The 24,411-nt window shown below is 41.8% G+C and overlaps 1 protein-coding gene across 1 annotated transcript; it reads right to left on the bottom strand.

Annotated features, from left to right (window-relative positions):
* Positions 1-15,129: 15,129 nt before the first annotated feature.
* On the bottom strand, positions 15,130-24,389 carry gpat3 (glycerol-3-phosphate acyltransferase 3). The gene is made up of 13 exons (XM_056404469.1): positions 24,270-24,389; positions 22,886-23,081; positions 22,657-22,723; positions 19,411-19,699; positions 19,224-19,298; positions 19,049-19,138; positions 18,426-18,519; positions 18,217-18,332; positions 17,563-17,618; positions 17,330-17,415; positions 16,550-16,678; positions 15,956-16,035; positions 15,130-15,698 (listed from the first exon to the last, which is right to left on the bottom strand). Exons 2-13 carry the CDS (start codon positions 23,027-23,029, stop codon positions 15,593-15,595), a joined length of 1,332 nt encoding a protein of 443 aa, XP_056260444.1. The 5' UTR covers positions 23,030-23,081; positions 24,270-24,389; the 3' UTR covers positions 15,130-15,592.
* Between the last annotated feature and the right edge of the window lie 22 nt (positions 24,390-24,411).

Raw genomic sequence — 24,411 nt, 5'->3', positions numbered from 1 at the left:
AATACGGGCCTGAGGAGAGGATAAAGAAAAAGGCGGGAGACACTGTTGCATGGCGTGCGGTAATGACGGCCGGCCCCTCCGTCGTCTTGCATAAAGGCTAATGATGAATCTGACAGAGGATATGAATCCAGATGTGAGAATAAAGCGTCTCTTTCTCGGGAGGCTGTGCTGCCTCTAGTGAGCTTTTAAACTTATCATAAATGTATTAAGATTGCAGCGGGCCATGAAACAGCTGTAGACAATTAATCTTCTGCAAATCTTATCCAAGGAATTGGTTTCTGCAGAGTAACATCTGCTGCGAGGGGCGATTATTCATGGGCGACGCACAGCCGCCGCCGCCGCCACCGTGCTTTTATGCATAGGGCACAATCATTGCCAATGAAGTAAAAATTTATAGTTTTCCCTGTTCAGTAAAAATAACATTCAGCAGCATTAAAACATCATCCATCAACATTGTCCTGGGGCCCGGGGCCATCGCAGGCAGAGAAATTAAAAAGTATTCATTCTGCAGAGAAGTTGCAGAGCGAGCTGCTCCACTGAACTGACGGAGGCTTTTTCTGCAGAGCGGCTCACGATGAAATTGGAGATGTGGGCTCTCTCTCTCTCTCTCTCTCTCTCTCTCTCCGGCTGGGGGAGGAGGGGAGATGAACCTCGGCCCCCGGAGAGGCTGATCAGACAGTGCAGGCCATGATGGATGACAGTCAACATGGACTTGCCAAATATGAACTTGGAATAAAATCAAGGAGCGTAATTTTCTTTGAAAGTGGTTTGTGTGATAAGATGTGGAGGAAACTCAGAGCTGACTGATAACACTTCACCCCCCCACGAGCCTTTATCAGGAGCCCTCGCCACAATTACACATGTTCAGAATATAAGTCGGTACATCGGAGGGTCCGACCTCTCCGCCTCACGACCCACATGGAGACGACCCGGTAACAACACGGAGGCCGAGTAATGTGTTCTCAGAGCATTTATTCAATGATACGATCAAACATCGGCTTATCACAGTGACAGTCTTTAATAATCACTAATTAATAATTATTTTCTCTATAATTGTTTAAATTGATGATGATTTCGCGGCCCACCAGGGGCCCCGGCCCTCAGGTTGGGAACCACTGCGATACATCATTAAATACTGGAGTGTAAGGAGAAATATAAAGGTTTCAACTTTAAATAAAAACTAAAAGATTTTTATCTGTTGATGAAATTGAATTTATTGTACACATTTTGCTACCACTACATAGCTAATGTTAGCATTAGCTGCTGTTTACTCACCACTTCCCTCACCAACATCTGTCTCCAGAGGTGGAAACAAACACCGATGTTAACTCTTGTTTTGCTTCTATCACTTCTTTTCCTCTACAGAAGTTAGCATGCTAACTAGCAAGCATGCTAACTAGCATGCTAACGATTGGCCCGTCTCACCACTGTAGCGTCCAGTCTGTCCTGAAGAAGCAGCCGTTATAGGACGTGTTATAGGACGTGTTATAGGACGTGTTATAGGACGTGTTATAGGACGTGTTATAACCTACACATACATACACAACAATGGCTGAAGTGGCAAGTAAACAGCTGTTAATGCTAACGTTAGCTATGTAGCAGTAGCAAAACTTATTTATTTTAGTTGTTACAGGTTTAATCATTTTTTATTCTCTATTTTCCACAAATCAACATTTACCTAAGAGTGATGTCACACCTGAGCTCACCACACTCCAGGTAAACAAGTCAGAAAGGTCTTATTGTTGTTGTTGTTGTTGTTGTTGTTGTTGTCTTTATGTGACAGCTGAGAGTCTAGAGAGACGAGACGGTGAAGATCCTAATCCAGGTGTGTCATCCGGTCTCCAGGTGAACCTGTGATGTCATAACTTTTCAGTGAGTAATGTGTAACACGTTCCTGTTTCACCTCAGCTCTCGGTGAGTCCAGACCTGTAACAGGCCACACCCACCTTCACCTTACTTCCTGTTTCCTGTTTTCATCCAGGTATTCAGAGGCGTCACCTTGACAACAGGTGTGGTAAATGCAGTGTGACTAGCACTGACAGGGTTTGCAGCACATGCTTACAGGTACAGGTCGGTCAATAACACAGTAATTAACACTTATTAAACGTTAACGAGGCTGAAGATAGAAGAACTCTTGGTCACACAGGATCATTACTGTCTCACAGTGGATGATAAAGCTGCTGCTGCAGTGAGACGATGTTCTGGAGAAAGTTGCTGCAGGACTTCAGACTGATAGAGACGCTCTTCTTCTTCATCCTCCAGCTGCTGGAATCTCACAGATGGCGACATCATTCAGAACAGAGGCTGCGAGCTGGAGCCAGACGCCGTCTTAATACCAGTTTGATCATCTGTAACTTTGGCTGCCTGTCACTAGTTTGGGTTTAAACAAGGAGGAGGGAAGACACAGGAGACAGTCAGTCCTCATCGATGTGATCTGCAGAGGTAACGAGACGGATCTGTCAGAGGACACAGGAGACAGGAGACAGAGGAGACAGGAGAGACAGAGGAGACAGGAGAGACAGAGGAGACAAAGGAGACAGAGGAGACAGGAGACAGGAGAGACAGAGGAGACAGGAGAGACAGAGGAGACAAAGGAGACAGAGGAGACAGGAGACAGAGGAGACAGGAGAGACAGAGGAGACAGGAGACAGAGGAGACAGAGGAGACAGGAGACAGAGGAGACAGGAGACAGAGGAGACAGGAGACAGAGGAGACAGGAGAGACAGAGGAGACAAAGGAGACAGAGGAGACAGAGGAGACAGAGGAGACAAAGGAGACAGAGGAGACAGAGGAGACAAAGGAGACAGAGGAGACAGAGGAGACAGGAGAGACAGAGGAGACAGAGGAGACAGAGGAGACAGAGGAGACAGGAGACAGAGGAGACAGGAGACAGAGGAGACAGGAGACAGAGGAGACAGGAGACAGAGGAGACAGAGGAGACAGAGGAGACAGGAGACAGAGGAGACAGGAGACAGAGGAGACAGGAGACAGAGGAGACAGAGGAGACAGAGGAGACAGGAGACAGAGGAGACAGGAGACAGAGGAGACAGGAGACAGAGGAGACAGAGGAGACAGGAGACAGAGGAGACAGGAGACAGATGATGGAATACAGAGGGACAAAAGAGCAGCTGATTAGAGACGATCATAGATACTGAGTTTATTGACGGGTGAGTTATTAGTTATCTATAACCAAATCTCAACCAACTAGTTAATTCATCGAGTGAAGAAATGTGTCAGTGTTACAGTTTCGTATCTAAATCACTGGTTCCCAACCTGAGGGTCGTGGCCCGTCGCTGGGCCGACAAATCATTTTCAAATGGAACAATATGGAGGAAAAAGTAATTATACAGAAATATATAAATATAAATGATGTTTTTAAATGTTTTAAAACTAAATGATCTTTGAAAAAACATTAAAAATGTCTGAAAACTCCCTTTATTGATTTGTTTTCTCGTATTAAGACGTATCGCTGATCAGCCAGCGACAGGAAGCTCGTGTTCTTCTTCACTGATTCTCCCACACATCAAAGATCCATGAAGAAGAAGAAGCTGCTCCACAGAGTCCAGAGGAAGAACACACACTAGAACTGAAGCTTCCTCCACATTTCCTGCTGTCCCGTCGTCATGGTGACGGATGCTGACCGCCGACACCAGGAGTCAGAGAAGGTTGGAACCACTGATCTGAATAATTATTGATCGATCTAATTATTATATTTAAAGTCAAAATGAGTGAAACTGTCGAGGACGTGAAGAACGAGTTTGTGTGAACCACGTCCCAAAAAGTCACAGGTTTGATACACACACACACACTGATATACACACACCAACACACACACCAACACACACACACTGATATACACACATGATATACACACACTGATATACACACACTAATATACACACACCACACACACACTGATATACACACACTGATATACACACACTGATACACACACTGATCTACACACACTGATATACACACACTGATATACACACACTGATACACACACACTGATATACACACACTGATATACACACACCAACACACACACTGATATACACACACTGATCTACACACACTGATACACACACACTGATATACACACACTGATATACACACACTAATATACACACACAATATACACACACAATATACACACACTGATATACACACACTGATATACACACACTGATACACACACACTGATATACACACACTAATATACACACACAACACACACACCAACACACACACTGATATACACACACAACACACACACCAACACACACACCAACACACACACTGATATACACACACTGATATACACACACTAATATACACACACCAACACACACACCAACACACACACTGATATACACACACTGATATACACACACTAATATACACACACCAACACACACACCAACACACACACTGATATACACACACTGATATACACACTGATACACACACACTGATATACACACACTGATATACACACTGATACACACACACTGATATACACACACTAATATACACACACCAACACACACACCAACACACACACTGATACACACACACTGATATACACACACTGATATACACACTGATACACACACTGATATACACACACTAATATACACACTGATATACACACACTAATATACACACACAACACACACACAACACACACACTGATATACACACACTGATATACACACACTGATATACACACACTGATATACACACTGATACACACACACTGATACACACACTAATATACACACTGATACACACACACTGATACACACACTAATATACACACACACACCAACACACACCAACACACACACTGATATACACACACTGATATACACACACTGATATACACACTGATACACACACACTGATATACACACACTGATATACACACACCAACACACACACTGATATACACACACTGATATACACACACTGATATACACACACTAATATACACACACCAACACACACAACACACACACTGATATACACACACCAACACACACACTGATATACACACACTGATATACACACTGATATACACACACTGATATACACACACTAATATACACACACCAACACACACACTGATACACACACTAATATACACACACTGATATACACACTGATATACACACACCGATATACACACACTAATATACACACACCAACACACACACTGATCTACACACACTGATCTACACACACTGATATACACACACTAATATACACACACTGATATACACACATGATATACACACACTGATATACACACTAATATACACACACTGATATACACACACTAATATACACACACTGATATACACACACTAATATACACACACTGATATACACACACTAATATACACACACTGATATACACACACTAATATACACACACTGATATACACACACTGATCTACACACACTGATATACACACACTGATATACACACACTGATATACACACACTAATATACACACACTGATATACACACACTAATATACACACACTGATATACACACACTGATATACACACACTGATATACACACACTAATATACACACACCAACACACACTAATATACACACACTAATATACACACACTGATATACACACACTGATATACACACACTAATATACACACACCAACACACACACTGATATACACACACTGATATACACACACCAACACACACCAACACACACACTGATATACACACACTGATATACACACACTGATATACACACACTGATCTACACACACTGATATATACACACACCGATATACACACACACTGATATACACACACTGATCTACACACACTGATCTACACACTGATATACACACACCGATATACACACACTAATATACACACACCAACACACACACTGATCTACACACACTGATCTACACACACTGATATACACACACTGATATACACACACTGATATACACACACTAATATACACACACTGATATACACACACTGATATACACACACTGATATACACACACTAATATACACACACTGATACACACACACTGATATACACACACTGATATACACACACTGATATACACACTGATACACACACACTGATATACACACACTGATATACACACACTGATATACACACACTGATATACACACACTGATCTACACACACTGATCTACACACACTGATATACACACACCAACACACACACTGATATACACACACTGATACACACACACTGATATACACACACCAACACACACACCAACACACACACCAACACACACACTAATATACACACACCAACACACACACCAACACACACACTGATATACACACACTGATATACACACACTGATATACACACACCAACACACACACTGATATACACACTGATATACACATACTGATATACACACACTAATATACACACACCAACACACACACCAACACACACACCAACACACACACTGATATACACACACTAATATACACACACCAACACACACACTGATATACACACACTGATATACACACACTAATATACACACACCAACACACACACCAACACACACACCAACACACACACTGATATACACACACTGATATACACACACTGATACACACACACTGATATACACACACTGATATACACACTGATACACACACACTGATATACACACACCAACACACACACCAACACACACACTGATACACACACACTGATATACACACACTGATATACACACTGATACACACACACTGATATACACACACCAACACACACACCAACACACACACTGATACACACACACACTGATATACACACACTGATATACACACTGATACACACACACTGATATACACACACCAACACACACACCAACACACACACTGATATACACACACTGATATACACACACTGATACACACACACTGATATACACACACCAACACACACACCAACACACACACTGATACACACACACTGATATACACACACTGATATACACACTGATACACACACACTGATATACACACACCAACACACACACCAACACACACACTGATACACACACACTGATATACACACACTGATATACACACTGATACACACACACTGATATACACACACTGATATACACACTGATACACACACACTGATATACACACACTGATATACACACTGATACACACACACTGATATACACACACTAATATACACACACTGATATACACACACTAATATACACACACCAACACACACACCAACACACACACTGATATACACACACTGATATACACACACTGATATACACACACTGATATACACACACTGATATACACACACTGATATACACACACTAATATACACACACTAATATACACACACCAACACACACACCAACACACACACTAATATACACACACTGATATACACACACTGATATACACACACTGATCTACACACACTGATATACACACACTGATATACACACACTAATATACACACACTGATATACACACACTGATATACACACACTAATATACACACACTGATATACACACACTGATATACACACACTGATATACACACACTGATATACACACACTGATATACACACACTGATATACACACACTGATATACACACACTGATATACACACACTAATATACACACACTAATATACACACACTAATATACACACACTGATCTACACACACTGATATACACACACTGATATACACACACTGATATACACACACTAATATACACACACTAATATACACACACTGATACACACACACTAATATACACACACTAATATACACACACTGATCTACACACACTGATCTACACACACTGATATACACACACTGATATACACACACTAATATACACACACTAATATACACACACTGATATACACACACTGATATACACACACTGATATACACACACTGATATACACACACTGATATACACACACCAACACAAAAAACTAAAACAATGTTTTTAACTTTATTTTCTCTCAAACTTCTGAAACTAAAAAAATCACGTGACTTTTGATGAATTTATAAAAAAGCAGTTGATCACATTTTGTTGACATGAAGAACGTGTTCATGTTTATTCAGCATTAATTATCTGAGTATAAACGTGTAATAAATGCTTTATTAAACTCCGCTGTAATAATCAAACACGTCCTGATTGAAACTGCATCATGTTCAGTTTCATATTTATAATCTTCTTATTGATAAAGTGAAAGAGCAGAAGAAGAAGAAGAAGCTAAAAGCCTGTGGATCCTAACGACTGGAGTGTTTGGAAACAGGAAATGAAGACTCTGGTGTGTAATTAGTGATGGACACAGATCAGGCTACCTGACGACCCACAATCCCTCTGTGCTGCGGAGGCCATGTTTAAACCTCGCCGCGTATTGTTCGACGTGACACGCTCAATTTATCATTAGTTGTGAGCGAAGAACGGATGAGTACACTTTCAATTTAGTTCCGCTGCTTTCTTCATCCATCATCCGCCGCTCCGTCCTCGCAAACAGCCGCACGGCCTTAATGCAATTAACTGCACGCTAAGATAATTTCATATTAATGAACCAAGACATTTATTTGATTATTCATTTGATGAAGTTTCATCAGGGGGGGTGGGGGGGGGGGGGGTTACAGGAGCTGAGCTTGTAAGTGAGAAGAATTCAATGTGTTTCCTTTGTGTTGTCTCTCTGCGGAGGTTCATGTACATTTCCCAGAATGCCGCAGCACGCCGCTCCCTCTGTCTTCATACAAGCAGCTCTGAGAAATTGGAAAAGTTGCAGCCATAGATAGGAGGTGACCTGGAAACAAAAGCAATCAGGGCTGGAGGAGGAGGATGTGGGGAGCAGCCGCCGCCATCAGGCCCACAGCCCGCCGCTCTGTCAATAAAAGAAGAAATACCTCCTGAGGCACAGGGAGGGGGGGCCGGGGGGCAAAGAGGAGTCTGCAATTTCACACCTTCATGTACCTGGAGGCAGGACATTTGTCATGTGACTCCACCTCCTCACTCAGTAAAACACAATGAATCGTGGGGGACAGATTGGAGACGACGGCAGAAATGATTCCTCTCATAACAAACGGGGGGGGGGGGGGGGGGGGGGGGGGGTCAGAGACTCTCCTCTGCTCTCTGTCCAATCACAGCGCGAGAACATAATTATTTTCTAAACTAAATAAACTGGAATTCAACCACAAATCAATCTGTTCTCCACTTGAAGAACTTCAGACTCGATTGAAGCTCAATCAAGGCGGGAAAAAAAAATCAATCCTGACCAATTATAGCTGCTTTCATTAGCGTATGCAAATGAGGCTGAGATCAGGTCCAGGCTCTGACCCCCCCTCGCCCGGTCAGACCAAGACACCTGTGAGTCTCACCTGTGTGTGTGTGTGTGTGTGTGTGTGGTCAGTTGTCATGATTACACTGCTTCACACACACACACACACACACACACACAAACACACACACACACTGATCCTTGTCACCTGTTCTGATGTTTCTCACCTGATTTGTTTGTTTGTTTCTCTGATAATAAGAAACAAACAAACAAATATATCTTCATCAATCATTATTATTATTATTAAATACAGTAAATATAAACAATATAAACAATATAAACAATAAAACACATTGAACAGGCTGAAGCTTTAATAACTAATTAATAATTATCACATGATTATAATGTGAGCGACACAAACACTGACTCACGTCTCTGAGTCTGTTTGTAAAACTAAAAGCAAATCACACACTTTTACATTTATATGAAGATTGTTCTGTAATTTAACAGAAAGATCAAATGAGAGACGACCACAGCAACAAGGGAAATAAAATAAGAAATAAAATAAGAACAAATAATAAATAAGAAACAATCTAGAATAAATCAGATAAAGTCGAAATAATAAAGTATAGATAATATAGAAATAGTGGTTCCCAACCCGCGGGTCGGGCCCCTCCGGGGTCACCAGGTAAACCTGAGGGGTCGTCACATGATTCATCAGCGAGGAGAGAAGAAGAAACCGTTTCACTGAGCTGATGATAACTGTGATCTTTAAAAGAAAAATATTAGCATCATGTTCATGACACACACCTTCATCTTCTCACTGTGTCACACAGTCTGTCTGTCTGTCTGTCTGTCTGTCTGTCTGTCTGTCAGTCTGTCTGTCTGTCTGTCTGTCTGTCTGTCTGTCTGTCTGTCTGTCTGTCTGTCTGTCTGTCAGTCTGTCTGTCTGTCTGCCAGACACCAAGACAGGAAACTGACAAACAACAACGTTAAAGATGCTTTTATTATTATTATTATCATTATAATAACAATTATTATTATTATTATTATTATTATTATTATTATTATTATTATCATTATAATAACAATTATCATTATTATTATTATTATTATTATTATTATTATTATTATTATCTTTATTATAATTATTATCATCATTATCATTATTATTATTATTATTATTATTATCATTACCGTTGTTATTATTATTATTATTATTATTATAATCATTATTATCATCATTATTATCATTATTGTTATTATTATCATTGTTATTAATATTATAATTGTTATTATTGTTATCATTATTGTTATTATTATTATTATCTATAGATTTCATGATAATATTGATACTGTGTTGTGATCATCTGTCTTTGTGTCTCAAACAGTTGTTGAGATGAATCCACACACACACACACACACACACACACACACACACACACACACACACACACTTTATTATTTCCAGTAGCAATCAGCTGAGCTCCCTCCATTTTTATTTTTAAATCTTGGTTAAGACACGTATTTAATCACAGGCCTTTCAGTCTGCTGTCGTGCTGATAATTGTTGTTGTTTGTTCTATGTTTGTCTCTGTTTACAGTATATTTATTGTATTTTACTTTTTCATACGTTTGTTTTTCTCACTTTTATTTATTTGAATGTAACATGGACTTTTAGCAGCTAAACTCTTAATCTGAAGGAACCAGTGACTCCAGCTGTCAGATGAAATGTTTCTCTCTCATTAAATGAAACACTGTTAAACTGAGCTTCAGTCCCCCCCCCCCCCCCCCACAGCTGAGCGGGACCTGAGATGCTGTTGGGATCATTTCACACGGTCCAGGCCCCACGTGGATTCCAGGAATGGTATCGATCCTGCTGTGGGAGCTGCATCGTCCTCCTCAGCATCACATACATTACAGCAGCAGCACAGAATAGATGGCAGAACAATGTATTTAAAGGCATTACCCTCCGGCTAATGGCGAGCCTGGGAGGGGAATGTGGGGGGGGGGGGGGGGGGCTCGGTCATTTACCCTCGTGAGTGGTCAGACCGCTGCAGTTCCCACAGCAGCGGGATTTAAAATGATGTCCTGGGTGGACTACATTCACCGGGATTCAATTTGGAAATGTATTCATATTTACTTAGTGTACCTGCATTGCATTTGTATAGATCAGCTGGGGGTAAAAGTAAAATTGAGCAAATCGAATCAACATATTGGGACATGTGGGGCGGTTGTATGGAGTCCACAGCCGGGGTCACTCCAATGCCTTTTATGATGTCCCTCTGAAATCTATCTGAATCACATTAAATTGGATATAAAGATGTGCAGACACATACATCACAGTGAATGGTGTGGCGGAGCAGCGCGCGCCAACAATCCCACCTCAACAATCGGGTTATAGAAGCGGCTTTAGATCCTATTAATAATTCACAATCTTGTTAGAGGAGAACAAACATTTCTGTTCAAGCAATTTGAGTTGCTGGATTGTTATTAGAGGCGGGAGGCGGGAAGAGGCTGAGGCGTCACACACACACACACACACACACACACACAACACACACACACACACACACAGAGAGAGGCTGTGAAATGTGAGCCGGCTGTGTGTGGAAGAATAACTCCATGCTATTTCACAGTCTCTGCTTTCTTTATTAAAGCGCCGTCACAGTAAACATGTCCCGGCCCGACTCAGCTGTGCAGCCGCTTTCCCGCCTCCGACGCATCGGCAGGAGGACGGCCTTTATTACTGAGGACACACGGCCTCGTTATGATGTGCAGCTACATTCATCATTAATAACAGACAATTATTTATCTCTGTTAATCAGTTATAAAATGTCAGAAATAGAATATAACATCGAAGATTTAAAATGATGAAAGCCTTTTATTAATGTTCTAACAGGCAGCGAGCAGATGTTTCCAGATGTTTGACTGTGACATCTGCTTGTTTTACATCTAAATCCTGTCAGTGTGTGAGGATGATGATGTCAGCTCTTCTTCCTTTATTACAGTTTTAAAATCAGGTGTAAAAACGTGTGATGAACAGAATATGGACGGTGAGGACACAGAAGAGGAGAGACATAAAACAGATGTTCACAGCTGGAGAGATAAAATGATCAAATATGATTCAGCAAAATATAAAACGACAATAAGAGACATGGAAGAGTTCAGCAGCTCAGTGGATGATGATTATATCAAAAGAATATATATATATATATATATATATATATACAGTATATAAATGTGTATGTGTCAATATTACTATTTAAAATCTGGACATTTTGGCCTAAAACTTAATTTAAATGATTAATCAGTGATCAATACATTTGGTAGTTGATGATCTGTTGATGTTGTAGTTGTTCCAGCTCTGCAGCAGCTTCTTGTTGCTTTGTACATTTTCAATTTACAATAAAAACACAAAATTCTCTTTTTCTAAGTTTGACAGGCAGACTGAAAACATGTGCAGGTAACACACAGGTAACACACAGGTAACACACAGGTAACACAGGTAACACAGGTAACACACAGGTAACACAGGTAACACAGGTAACACACAGGTAACACAGGTAACACAGGTAACACAGGTAACACAGGTAACACACAGGTAACACAGGTAACACAGGTAACACACAGGTAACACAGGTAACACAGGTAACACAGGTAACACACAGGTAACACACAGGTAACACAGGTAACACAGGTAACACACAGGTAACACACAGGTAACACAGGTAACACAGGTAACACAGGTAACACACAGGTAACACACAGGTAACACACAGGTAACACACAGGTAACACAGGTAACACACAGGTAACACAGGTTACACACAGGTAACACACAGGTAACACACAGGTAACACAGGTAACACACAGGTAACACAGGTTACACACACGTTACACACAGGTAACACACAGGTAACACAGGTTACACACACGTTACACTAAGGTAACACACAGGTAACACAGGTAACACAGGTAACACAGGTAACACACAGGTAACACAGGTAACACAGGTAACACACAGGTAACACACAGGTAACACAGGTAACATAGGTAACACAGGTAACACAGGTAACACACAGGTAACACACGTTACACACAGGTAACACACAGGTAACACACAGGTAACACACAGGTAACACATAGGTAACACATAGGTAACACGTTACACACACGTTACACACACGTTACACACACGTTACACACAGGTAAAACACGTTACACACAGGTAACACATAGGTAACACACAGGTAACACATAGGTAACACACAGGTAACACATAGGTAACACATAGGTAACACACGTTACACACAGGTAACACACAGGTAACACACAGGTAACACACAGGTAACACAGGTAACACACGTTACACACAGGTAACACACAGGTAACACACAGGTAACACACGTTACACACAGGTAACGCACAGGTAACACACAGGTAACACACAGGTAACACACAGGTAACACACAGGTAACACAGGTAACGCACAGGTAACACACAGGTAACACGTTACACACAGGTAACAACATTAAGGACAGAATCGTTGTTGTAATTTAAGATAAAATCTTCATTATTATATTATATTATGTGGAAAATGACTTTTGTGTTTATGAATCATCTCCTGACCGCTCAGCCTCACGCTGCGACCCCTCAGGGGTCCCGGACCACAGGTTGGAGAACACTGGTTCAGATCATCTCATGTTGGAAATATGGAAAATATTTGGAGGGAAAAAGTAAAAGAACTGGTGATTAAAGATATTCTCTCCTTCCAGTCTTTATATTTAAATTCTATTTTTTCCTTTTTCTTTGTTCTCTGGCTGTTTGTTTTCTGACTGTTTGTTTTCTGACTGTTTATTGTCTGACTGTTTATTGTCTGACTGTTTGTTTTCTGGCTGTTTGTTTTCTGACTGTTTGTTTTCTGGCTGTTTGTTTTCTGGCTGTTTGTTTTCTGACTGTTTGTTTTCTGGCTGTTTGTTTTCTGGCTGTTTGTTTTCTGACTGTTTGTTTTCTGGCTGTTTATTGTCTGACTGTTTGAAGTGTTTGTCACTGTTTCATCTATGATTCTAGTTTTGACCAGATACAGAAAATGTTTGTTCTGAAGCTTCTGATACATGTGATTGAATGATTTACAGGTGAACACTTATTGAACACTTATTGAACACTTATTGAACACTTATTGAACACTTATTGAACACTTATTTTAATACTTATTGAACAGTTTTGAAGCATTGAATAGTTTTATCTTTTTATTCTCCTTATTTACTAAAAGTGATTTTTTAACTTCTTATTTGTGTTATTATCATGGTCTTATTTTTCCTCTGTGCGACCTCTGTGACCTCTGTATATGACATGGAGCTGAAACAATCACTGATCAATCAACAGAAGAATAATCACTAACTAATGTGATAATTGATTAATTAATGGCTCCTTCACTGACGCTTTTGTTTTGTGTTTTAGATGAAACTGAACTTTCAGCTGTTGATCAAAAACGAGGGATGGATATTTTCTTTTAGACATTTTCTGATCAAACAGCTGATCAATTAATTGAGAGAATCATCTGCAGATTTATCAATAATGAAAATACTCATTAGTGGATGTTGTAAAGTGTTTGACTGTGAAGTTTCATTCGTTAGCCTCGTTAGATTAAATCAAAATAAATAGATGGAGGTGAGGTGGAACTGTGTGTGTGTGTGTGTGTGTGTGTGTGTGTGTGTGTGTGTGTGTGTGTGTGTGTGTGTGTGTGTGGATCTTTTAAAAACACATCTTCAGTCTGAGTCCGTCTGGTTTATAAAACACACACACTGACAGATAATAACAGAATATTGATCACAGCTGAAGAAACCAACAGTTCATATTGTGTTGTGTTACACTGCCTCCTGCTGGTGCAAGTGCACCACTACACACACACACACACACACACACACACACACACACACCTACACGCACACACACACACACACACAACACACACACACACACACACACACACACACACACACACACACACACCTATACACACACACACAAACACACACACACACGCAAACACACACACCATGTTATAAAAATGTAGAATAAGACTTTAAGAGTTGATACAGTCTCTTATTGATCGATTGATTGATTGATGATCAGCTGCTGTATCTGAGGCTTCCTGGAGATCCAGCTTCTGGATATGAGGCGTTCACACATCACAGTGATGATGACGATAACGATGATGATGATGGTGATGATGTCACTCCTCCTCTGTGTTGTTGACTCCTACGATGATGCTGCTGTACATCTTCTGCTGCTCCTCTTTAAACGAGTCCTTCACCTTCCCTCTCTTCAGTCCTCCGTCCCTGAGAGGAGGAGGAGGAGGAGGAGGAGGAGGAGGAGGAGGAAGAAGATGATGCAGAAGAAGAAGAGGAACAACAACAACAAGAAGGAGAAGAGGAAGCAGAAAAAGGAGAAGAAGAAGAAGGAGAAGTTATTTATACAGGAAGCTCAGCAGGTATTTGCAGTATTACAGTAAATGTACTCAGATACTCTCCAGAGTATTTGTGTGTGTGTGTGTGTGTGTGTGTGTGGGGGGGGGGGGGGGGGGGGGGGGCCTCACCAGGCCAGGTCCAGCAGCCCCCCCTGGTGGGCGATGGCAGATTTCACTCTGTTGGCAAACTGAGCTGCGTCTTCCCCGTCCTGCAAACACACACACACACACACACACACACACACACACACATTATCATTATTCAGATAAGTGATGAATCATTTATGTTTCTTCTTCATATGTTTTGAGAGAATGTGTCAAAAGAAACTTTCTTCTTCATTTTCTTTCATTATTATTATTTTAACGGTTTAATAGAAACACATCGAAAAAAGACAATAAAACTGAGACTGACTGAACGATTTACAGATTTACTTTCCAATCACAATCAATGATCCATAATCTAACTAATTAATGTCATTTTTTAAGATTCCAACATTTGATGTTTCCAGATTCTCTAATGAAGGAATTCAGTTTTTTTCACGTCTTTCACAGACGCTCAGCGCCGTCAAAGAGAAATTGACGAATCAATTGATGGAGAAAATAATCAGCAGATTCATTGATGATGAAAGTGATCGCTCACTTCTCTGTGTTTGGACACAGTCTGATGACGATGAAGATGATGTGTGAGGAGTGTGTCTCTCCTGGCTTCAGATGGAGGCGTACCTGTATGGTCATGGGGGGCAGGTACCACACGTTGACCACGATGGCCCAGCTGGTCATCATCCGCAGCAGGTAACTGACCATGTTGAATTTCCCGCTGTTCCAGAAGGCGTCACCGAAGCGAGGGTCGTACTGACACACAGAGAGGTGAAGGTGAGTCACAGGTGGAGCTTCTCTCAGGTGTCATGTCACATGACCGACCACGGTGGTCGTCATGACCACACAGAGTCAGAGAGTCGGTAGCAGTCAGGACGTGTGGGTTTCCGATAAACTAAATAGCTAAATGCTAATGTTAACATCAACATGATACCATGCTCACAGTGACAATGCTAACACATGCAGGTATAACATTTACCATGCTAACCATCTTAGTTTAGCATGTTAGCATGCTAACATCTGCTAATTAGCACCTTTCATGGCGCTAGAGGATCATGAGAGTCATTACAGTTCATCCTCTGGGGAACATGAACGACCCCGTGAGTTTCCCTCCAGTGTCACACTGTCGGCTCCACTACTGGTCAGACTGGGTGTGACTCGTACTGGTCAGACTGGGTGTGACTCGTACTGGTCAGACTGGGTGTGACTCGTACTGGTCAGACTGTTCCCACTATGGAAGCTTGTATCAGTGTGAGAGAGAGCAGGTGGCTCTAACAAAGCGAGTAAGGAGACCGTTTTGCGACGCACATCTGTATGTTTGTACCATGGAACACATTCATACTGCAGGATTCAATATGACCTTTACATCTTTCATATAATCAATAAGTTTTATTGTGAAATCTCTACCTTTATTGCGACGGGGTAAATGGTCCCTCCGATCTCGAAGCTTCCCTTCTTAAACATCATGACCGACGTGTTGTTGATACAAGTTCCTGTTTGAAACACAGACACAAGTTATCTGACCATCTTCATCATCATCATCATCATCATCATCATCCTCATCATCATCATCATCACCATCATCATCATCCTCATCATCATCCTCCTCATCCTCCTCATCCTCACATGAGGACACTGACCTTCAGGGAAGATGAGGATGGGTAGTTTGGTCTTCGCGGCGACGTGCGCTCTGAGTCTGCAGAGAGAGAGAGGAGCGGCTTCATGAGTTCATTAAAATCAACTTGTTCATTTCTTGTGTTTTGAATGATTCGCTCTGAGTTTCTCTTTCAGCAGAACTTCCTCATCTCATCCACCGTTTACTACAGTCACAGCTTTGCTTTAATTAAACAGTCAGCTGATCGTCAGTGTCACCGCTCCACGCTCAGTTCCCACCGGGCCTCGCTCCCGTCATGTGACGCTCTGCTGCGTCTCAATATCTTCTTTCAACTTGATTTTTAAGGCTGTTATCTTCGGTTCAGATGCTATGAATTCTGGATCCTCCTGGTGTTTCAATCCTCTTGACCTTTGACCTCTGTGTCGCCAGGGGAATCTCAGGTTTATTAACAAACAAAGCAGTAATGAAATAGCATTGATAGATGTGTGTGTGTGTGTGTGTGTGTGTGTGTGTGTGTGTGTCACAAACAAGTGCTCAAAAGAAATAGTTAAAAGAGAAATTCACAGAGCCCGCCCACTTTACACTGTGATTGGTCAACTGTGTGCACATGAGAAAGTGGGCGGGGTTAAACTTCTCTCTCTCTCTGTGTCTGCAGACGTGGTTTGAACTTGCGTCTCACCTGCTGGTCACAGCGTGGCGGTCTTTCATCTCCGACCTCTCGAACCAAACGTGAGGACAGGACCTGACCATCGACCTCTGGATGACCCCCATCAGACCACCGTGGATCTGACCCACCTGAGGAGGACAGGGAGCGCAGAGCGCTGACATCACTGCATTCAAACACTTCCTGTAGCAGACACACCGACCAGCTGCGGTGATGACACTCACCATGGCGTAGCAGCCGTCATTGGCCAGAATCACCACATCGATGGGTGTGGTGTGATTAGCAACACAGATTCCTCCTTTCTGAGGTCTGTTCTCTCTGGGCGGGTGGGGGGCAAGAACTGAGATCATTTACTGAAGTACAAGTACAACGACATAATACTCTAGTGCAAGTCCTGCATTCAACAGTTTACTTCAAAGTAAAAGTACAGAACTATAATCAGCTAAATATACTTCAGTTGTAAAAGTAAAAGTACCTCCTGTAGTTACAATGTCACAGTAAAAGTACTTCCTGTAGTTAAAGTGTCACAGTAAAAGCACTTCCTGTAGTTAAAGTGTCACAGTAAAAGCACTTCCTGTAGTTAAAGCATCACAGTAAAAGTACTTCCTGTAGTTAAAGTGTCACAGTAAAAGCACTTCCTGTAGTTAAAGTGTCACAGTAAAAGCACTTCCTGTAGTTAAAGTGTCACAGTAAAAGTACTTCCTGTAGTTAAAGCGTCACAGTAAAAGCACTTCCTGTAGTGAAAGCGTCACAGTAAAAGCACTTCCTGTAGTTAAAGCGTCACAGTAAAAGCACTTCCTGTAGTTAAAGCGTCACAGTAAAAGCACTTCCTGTAGCTGACACTGACTTGTTGTGGTAGTGGACGGTGGCTGACAGTCCTCTGGCACAGATCCTGTAGCAGGTCAGATGGACCACTTCACTCAGCCAGTTCTTCGCACTGATAAACACAGTGAAAATAAACCTGAGCATCATGGGAAAAACAGCACATTCAGACACAGCCGTGGTCACAGGTGCTGCCGTACCTGCTCTCAGGTAAAAACCCAACCAGCGTGGTCCCGATCACGAGCCACGACAGGCCGATGATGGCCAGAGTGATCCTGAGGGAGGGAGACATGATGACACGTCGAGGCAGTGACTGACGGTTTATCACAACTTATTTTCATAGTGTTGTGTTGGATGAATGGGACGCCATCTTTAGAGGCGACTCACCTGAGGGGGAAGAGGACGCAGTACCGTACGAAGACGCCGACACCCCAGATGACGGTGAGGCGGAGGCTGATGTAGCGGAAGTTCTGGTTGGTGCGGGTGAGGAGGTTCCAGGTAGCCAGCTCCTCGGAGGAGAAGCGCTGGGTCACCTGATCGTCCGCGATGCTCTCCAGACCCTTCTTGTAGAAATAGAAGGCGTCGCTCAGAGAAAACTCGCCCCCCGCCAGAGAGCGAGAGCTCCGCAGCTGCCCCATCTCCTCCTCCATCGAGCCCCCCGCTCGCTCGATGATCCCTGCACGACCAACACGACGCACATGAAGTTTTTATGTTTCAAATTTACATTCCTTTCATTTGAATGATTAAATCCTGTGACCAATCAGATCTGCAGCTGTTCTATCACATGATAACAGTGTGAGTGCGTCACCATAGTAACAGTATCAGAAACTGTGCAGAGGCTTTGACGGTAACAGAGTTTGAAACTGATGTGAAACTTCTGGCCCAGTATATATCCAGGTCCATGGCCCGAGTCTGGTCTCAGTCTGGCCCAAGTCTGGCCCATATACTTCCACATCTGGGTAGATTCCAGCTGTTATCCTGCTGTACTGACTGACAGCCGGAAGATTTTCTGTGTGTGCGCCAGAATTGGTCCGGGTGAGGAAATAGGATTTGACAATCGTGCCGTATATGGGCCAGACTTGGGCCGTGGAACCAAGGCGTATACTGTGTAAATGTGTGCCGGATTTATCTTCCTATCTGGGGACGTCTCACTCTGTTGGAGATGATGGGACCACAGAGACACTCAGTAAGGACAGGACCAGGTTCTGATCCGGCTCAGGAAGTCTCTATCATTACTGATGTATTGATAGCTGATATCGATCGATAATATGGTTCATCTGTTGTCTGATTGATTGTCAGAACTATAAAACAAACATCCGTAACATCTGTGTGAAGAATGCGTCTGGGTGTGTCGCCTCCAGCCTCATCTCTTATTTACAGTTCACACCTCTGTGTACACAGGTATTCAGCTGCACCGGAGTCAGATGAGGCCGAGCGTCGCTATGACAACAGTCTGACAGTTTGAGTTGTGTAACTTCTCACACTCATTAACTAACACACACAACAGCGTGTTTTAAACAGTCAGCAGACTTTTATCCTCATGTTGTGACTCACAATAATAACAATTATTATTATTTTTATAAATATTCTGATTATTATTATTATAACATATATATATAATATATAATGCAGAGTTGCTCGGCTGGTTAATGTGTACATGCTGTTTCTGTGCGGCTCTGTCTAAAGCCTGAAATGAGATTAGCAGCAGAGAACAGTGTGCGTTATGTTAAAGCAGAACGTGTCTGAGATCACGAGGACGTTGACCTCTCACAAACATTTAACCCCTTCACGTCCAGTTCACTCCTTCATCTCACAACATGTCTGTTCTCCATCAGCTCCGTGGCATTTAACCTCTAATACTAAAATATAATCCTGTCTTCTAGTTCCAGCAGCGTAAAATATTTAGAGCAGAAACGATCAGTTTATTAATCAGTGACATTTGATAATTGATTATTTGTTGTGACGTCATTACTCAAACCAAAAGGCAATGTGAGGATCTTCTGTTTCAGGTCAGAGTAAAATGACTTAAGGATTTGGGACAAAACGAGACTTCAAAATAAAAGTCCTGTTTTATTATATATATAAATATCAATGAGTTGTCTCTCAGTGTCTCTCAGTGTCTCTCAGTGTCTCAGTGTCTCTCAGTGTCTCTCAGTCTCCCAGTGTCTCAGTGTCTCAGTGTCTCTCAGTGTCTCAGTGTCTCAGTGTCTCTCAGTGTCTCTCAGTGTCTCTCAGTCTCTCAGTGTCTCTCAGTGTCTCTCAGTCTCTCAGTGTCTCTTAGTGTCTCAGTGTCTCAGTGTCTCTCAGTGTCTCTCTGTTTGGTTAAACTTATGCAATCTGCTGTTGCGTCGTCATCCTGAGACGAGCCATGTGTTTTTCACACTGATCGGCACCCCGACATCTGACGCCAGGGCCGACCAATGGGGAGGAGCTCTCACACACACACACACACACACACACACACACACACACACACACACACACACACACACACACACAGCGTCACATGACCTCTGTCTGCAGCTGAAACAAACAGCAGGATACAGTGTCCTGACTGAGCACACAACACAAACAGGGAAGTGCAGCTGCTGCTTCCACACCACACTCACATATCACTGATCTGAGGTCAGCCACAGAGTCCAGCTCCCCCCCCCACATGTTTCACCTCCAGCTCGTGGCACTGTGTCAACTACGGAAGAGGATTAGGGCCACATCTGAAAACGCTTTCTTTTTTTGTTTTAGCATTCTGACTTTAAACTCTGAACTTTAAGAAATGTTTTCACATGTGGCCCTAACCTTCTACAACAGGAAATACGTCTGCAACTAATGATTCTTCTTTCATTACTGATTAATCTGCTGATACAGTAAAAAATATAAAGAGAATTTTCCACTATTTTCTAACATTTTATGTCCATTAATGAAAATCTGTAGATTAATAGACAATGATGTTTAGAAAAGTGTTCTGTGTTTCCACTGGGTGAAGTTGTGTGAACAAAGTTTGGTTTTCTCCTCTCACGATATCGTTCCCATTAAATGATGCGACAATTATCACCTGAATGCGAAAAAAGTTGTTTCCATTTCACTTTTGTGAACGTTTGAAAACTTTTTCAAAATTCCCGTGTTTCCATTTCTGGTTTTTAAGTTCACATTCGCAGGCGAGTGGAAACACAGCTGTGAAGTTTGAACATCACCTGTATGTTTCCTCATCTCCAACATATTTTGTCCCTGTGAATAACATGCTCCCTGACCTCAGTGGCTCTCCAGGTGTTTCCAGATGTTGGGGAGCTCTGCTGCACATCTGTAAACAGCAGTATGAAGCCTGTAGTGGTGGGAGGGGTCTGAAGACGACAAGTGTCAGACTCCCCCACCCCCTCATCTCTGCTGCAGGCTCCGGGATAGATAAGCAACTACTAGACTAACCCCCAACTGTCAGTGGTCCAGGTGCATTGTGGGAAATTTAGGCCCCAGGTTTTGCACCTGTTTTAAATGTGTTTCGTTGTTAACTAGCACATACTGTATTTAAACCTTTGTCCTGGGGAAGTGATGTGTTAATCAGTGTTCATTAAAGATCTCTGACAGTTTATTCATTTATTTGTGATGATCAAATAAAGGATGATGGTTCATGCGACTCACCGTTGGGCAGAGGGACAGGCACGCTGGGCTGCTCCTGCCGTCCTCTCTGGATTCGTAGCGTGGCCCACTACAAAGACAGTTATTTTCAGATGACCTCTGACCCGGTGGCTGCTGCTGCACATTTCATAACTGTACACACATGTTGAGTAAGGAAGGAGTGAAGAGGGCAACCACAAGTTCCCCTGAGGACAAACTGTCTGAGTTCAATAAAACTCTCTGTTTCAGTTACCTCCAGGATTTTGACCAGGATCTGGATGTAGACCCCGGTGACCCCCAGGGAGAGGCCAAACATGGCGGGCAGCATGATGAAGAAGACCACCACAAACATCCACACCTGGAAAACTCCCACGGCCACAGACCAGACGTCCTCCATCACTGACAGCTGAGGCGGCCACCGCTCTGCAGCCCCGAGGTCACGTCATCATCTGCAACACAGGAGCGGCGGCAGCAGACTCCATGTGGTCAGCCAGAATAACTCAGACTCAAACACCCCGACTATACTGCAGGGACTGTACAGACACTCATGGTCCCCAGAGGATCAACCCCACTGACCTTTCCTCTAGCTCCACCTCCACTACTGCAGCCTTTTCTCAACAGAAAATTTGTAAAACTACATTATTTTTTGATAATTGATTAATTGTTTGAGTCACTTTTTAATCAAACAGCTTCTCCAACGTGATGATTCTCAGTTTTATATCATCGTAAACTAAATGTGTTTGTTGACATCATTAACAATTCACTGTTTTGTTGTTTAAATATTCAGTTTTCTATCAAATACAACAAAGAAATGCATTAAATCCTCTGATCTGAGAAGCTGTGACTGAGCTTCAAAAATCACAATCAAATCATTTTCTGTTGATCGAATAATATTGATTAATCCATTAATCATTTTTAAGAAACGTGTCACAAACCAAGAAGACTGGGAACCACTGGTTTAATCTTTAACAATGTGTTCAATGTTATGATCTTATTATATGTTATAATGAAAACTAATTAGGTCTATTTATGTCAAATAAATGTAGTTTAGTAAAATGCACAATTCAATTACAGTTTCAAGGTAATTGTAGTATTTCCATTTCATGTTATTAGTTGATTGAAACATTTGCTTTATTACATGTGATTTTTTCTTGTAAAATATTAAGCATTTTTATAAATTAAATCAGTATTAAAGTAGTTAAAAGTAGCTCTGTTTAAACCAGCTACAACCTAAAAATGTTGCTTACATGTTAATGCATCTTTAATAATCATAATATTAATACAATAATTAAATATTGTATTAAATAAATAAATAAATAAGTGTAAGATTATATAAGGGGGCATTCTGTATAATGAAAATATACTTGTGTAAAACTATGACTGCCGGCCTTTTACTTGTAATGAAGTATTCGTACATGTTGTATTTGTACTTTAACTACAGTAAAGGATGTGAGTACTTCTTCCTCCTGCCTGTACTGAAGTAAAGTACTTGAGTAAATGTACAAAGAACAGACTGTGAGTTACCGTTAGTCGAAGTCAGGCTTTTAGTTTCATCTAAACTAAACTAAAACCCGAACAACAGAGACACAAACGACACAAACACACGTGCACATTAATACAGGTGTTGGATTAAATACCTGAAAGTCGAAGAGACGGTTCACAGAGGAAAATAAAACGTCCTGAAGCCACAGAGACAGTTTGTCTGGTTTTCCAGAGTAAAGCCGAGTCAGTGGGCTGGTGAGGCCCCGCCCCTTCCTCATGACGCGCTGCGCGGGAAAA

This window comes from Seriola aureovittata, chromosome 18 (assembly GCF_021018895.1).
Source record: "Seriola aureovittata isolate HTS-2021-v1 ecotype China chromosome 18, ASM2101889v1, whole genome shotgun sequence".
NCBI lineage: Eukaryota > Metazoa > Chordata > Actinopteri > Carangiformes > Carangidae > Seriola > Seriola aureovittata.
This window is presented reverse-complemented; position numbering and strand designations above follow the sequence as displayed.

What these genes read in the sequence shown, in the direction of transcription:
- gpat3 (XM_056404469.1), bottom strand. Translation starts at nt 23,029, where the DNA reads ATGGAGGACGTCTGGTCTGTGGCCGTGGGAGTTTTCCAGGTGTGGATG. An exon ending in TCCTGGTCAAAATCCTGGAG is followed by an intron (nt 22,724 to 22,885) that starts GTAACTGAAACA and finishes CTGTCTTTGTAG; the next exon opens with TGGGCCACGCTACGAATCCA. An exon ending in TTTACCCCGTCGCAATAAAG is followed by an intron (nt 16,679 to 17,329) that starts GTAGAGATTTCA and finishes TCTGTGTGTCAG; the next exon opens with TACGACCCTCGCTTCGGTGA.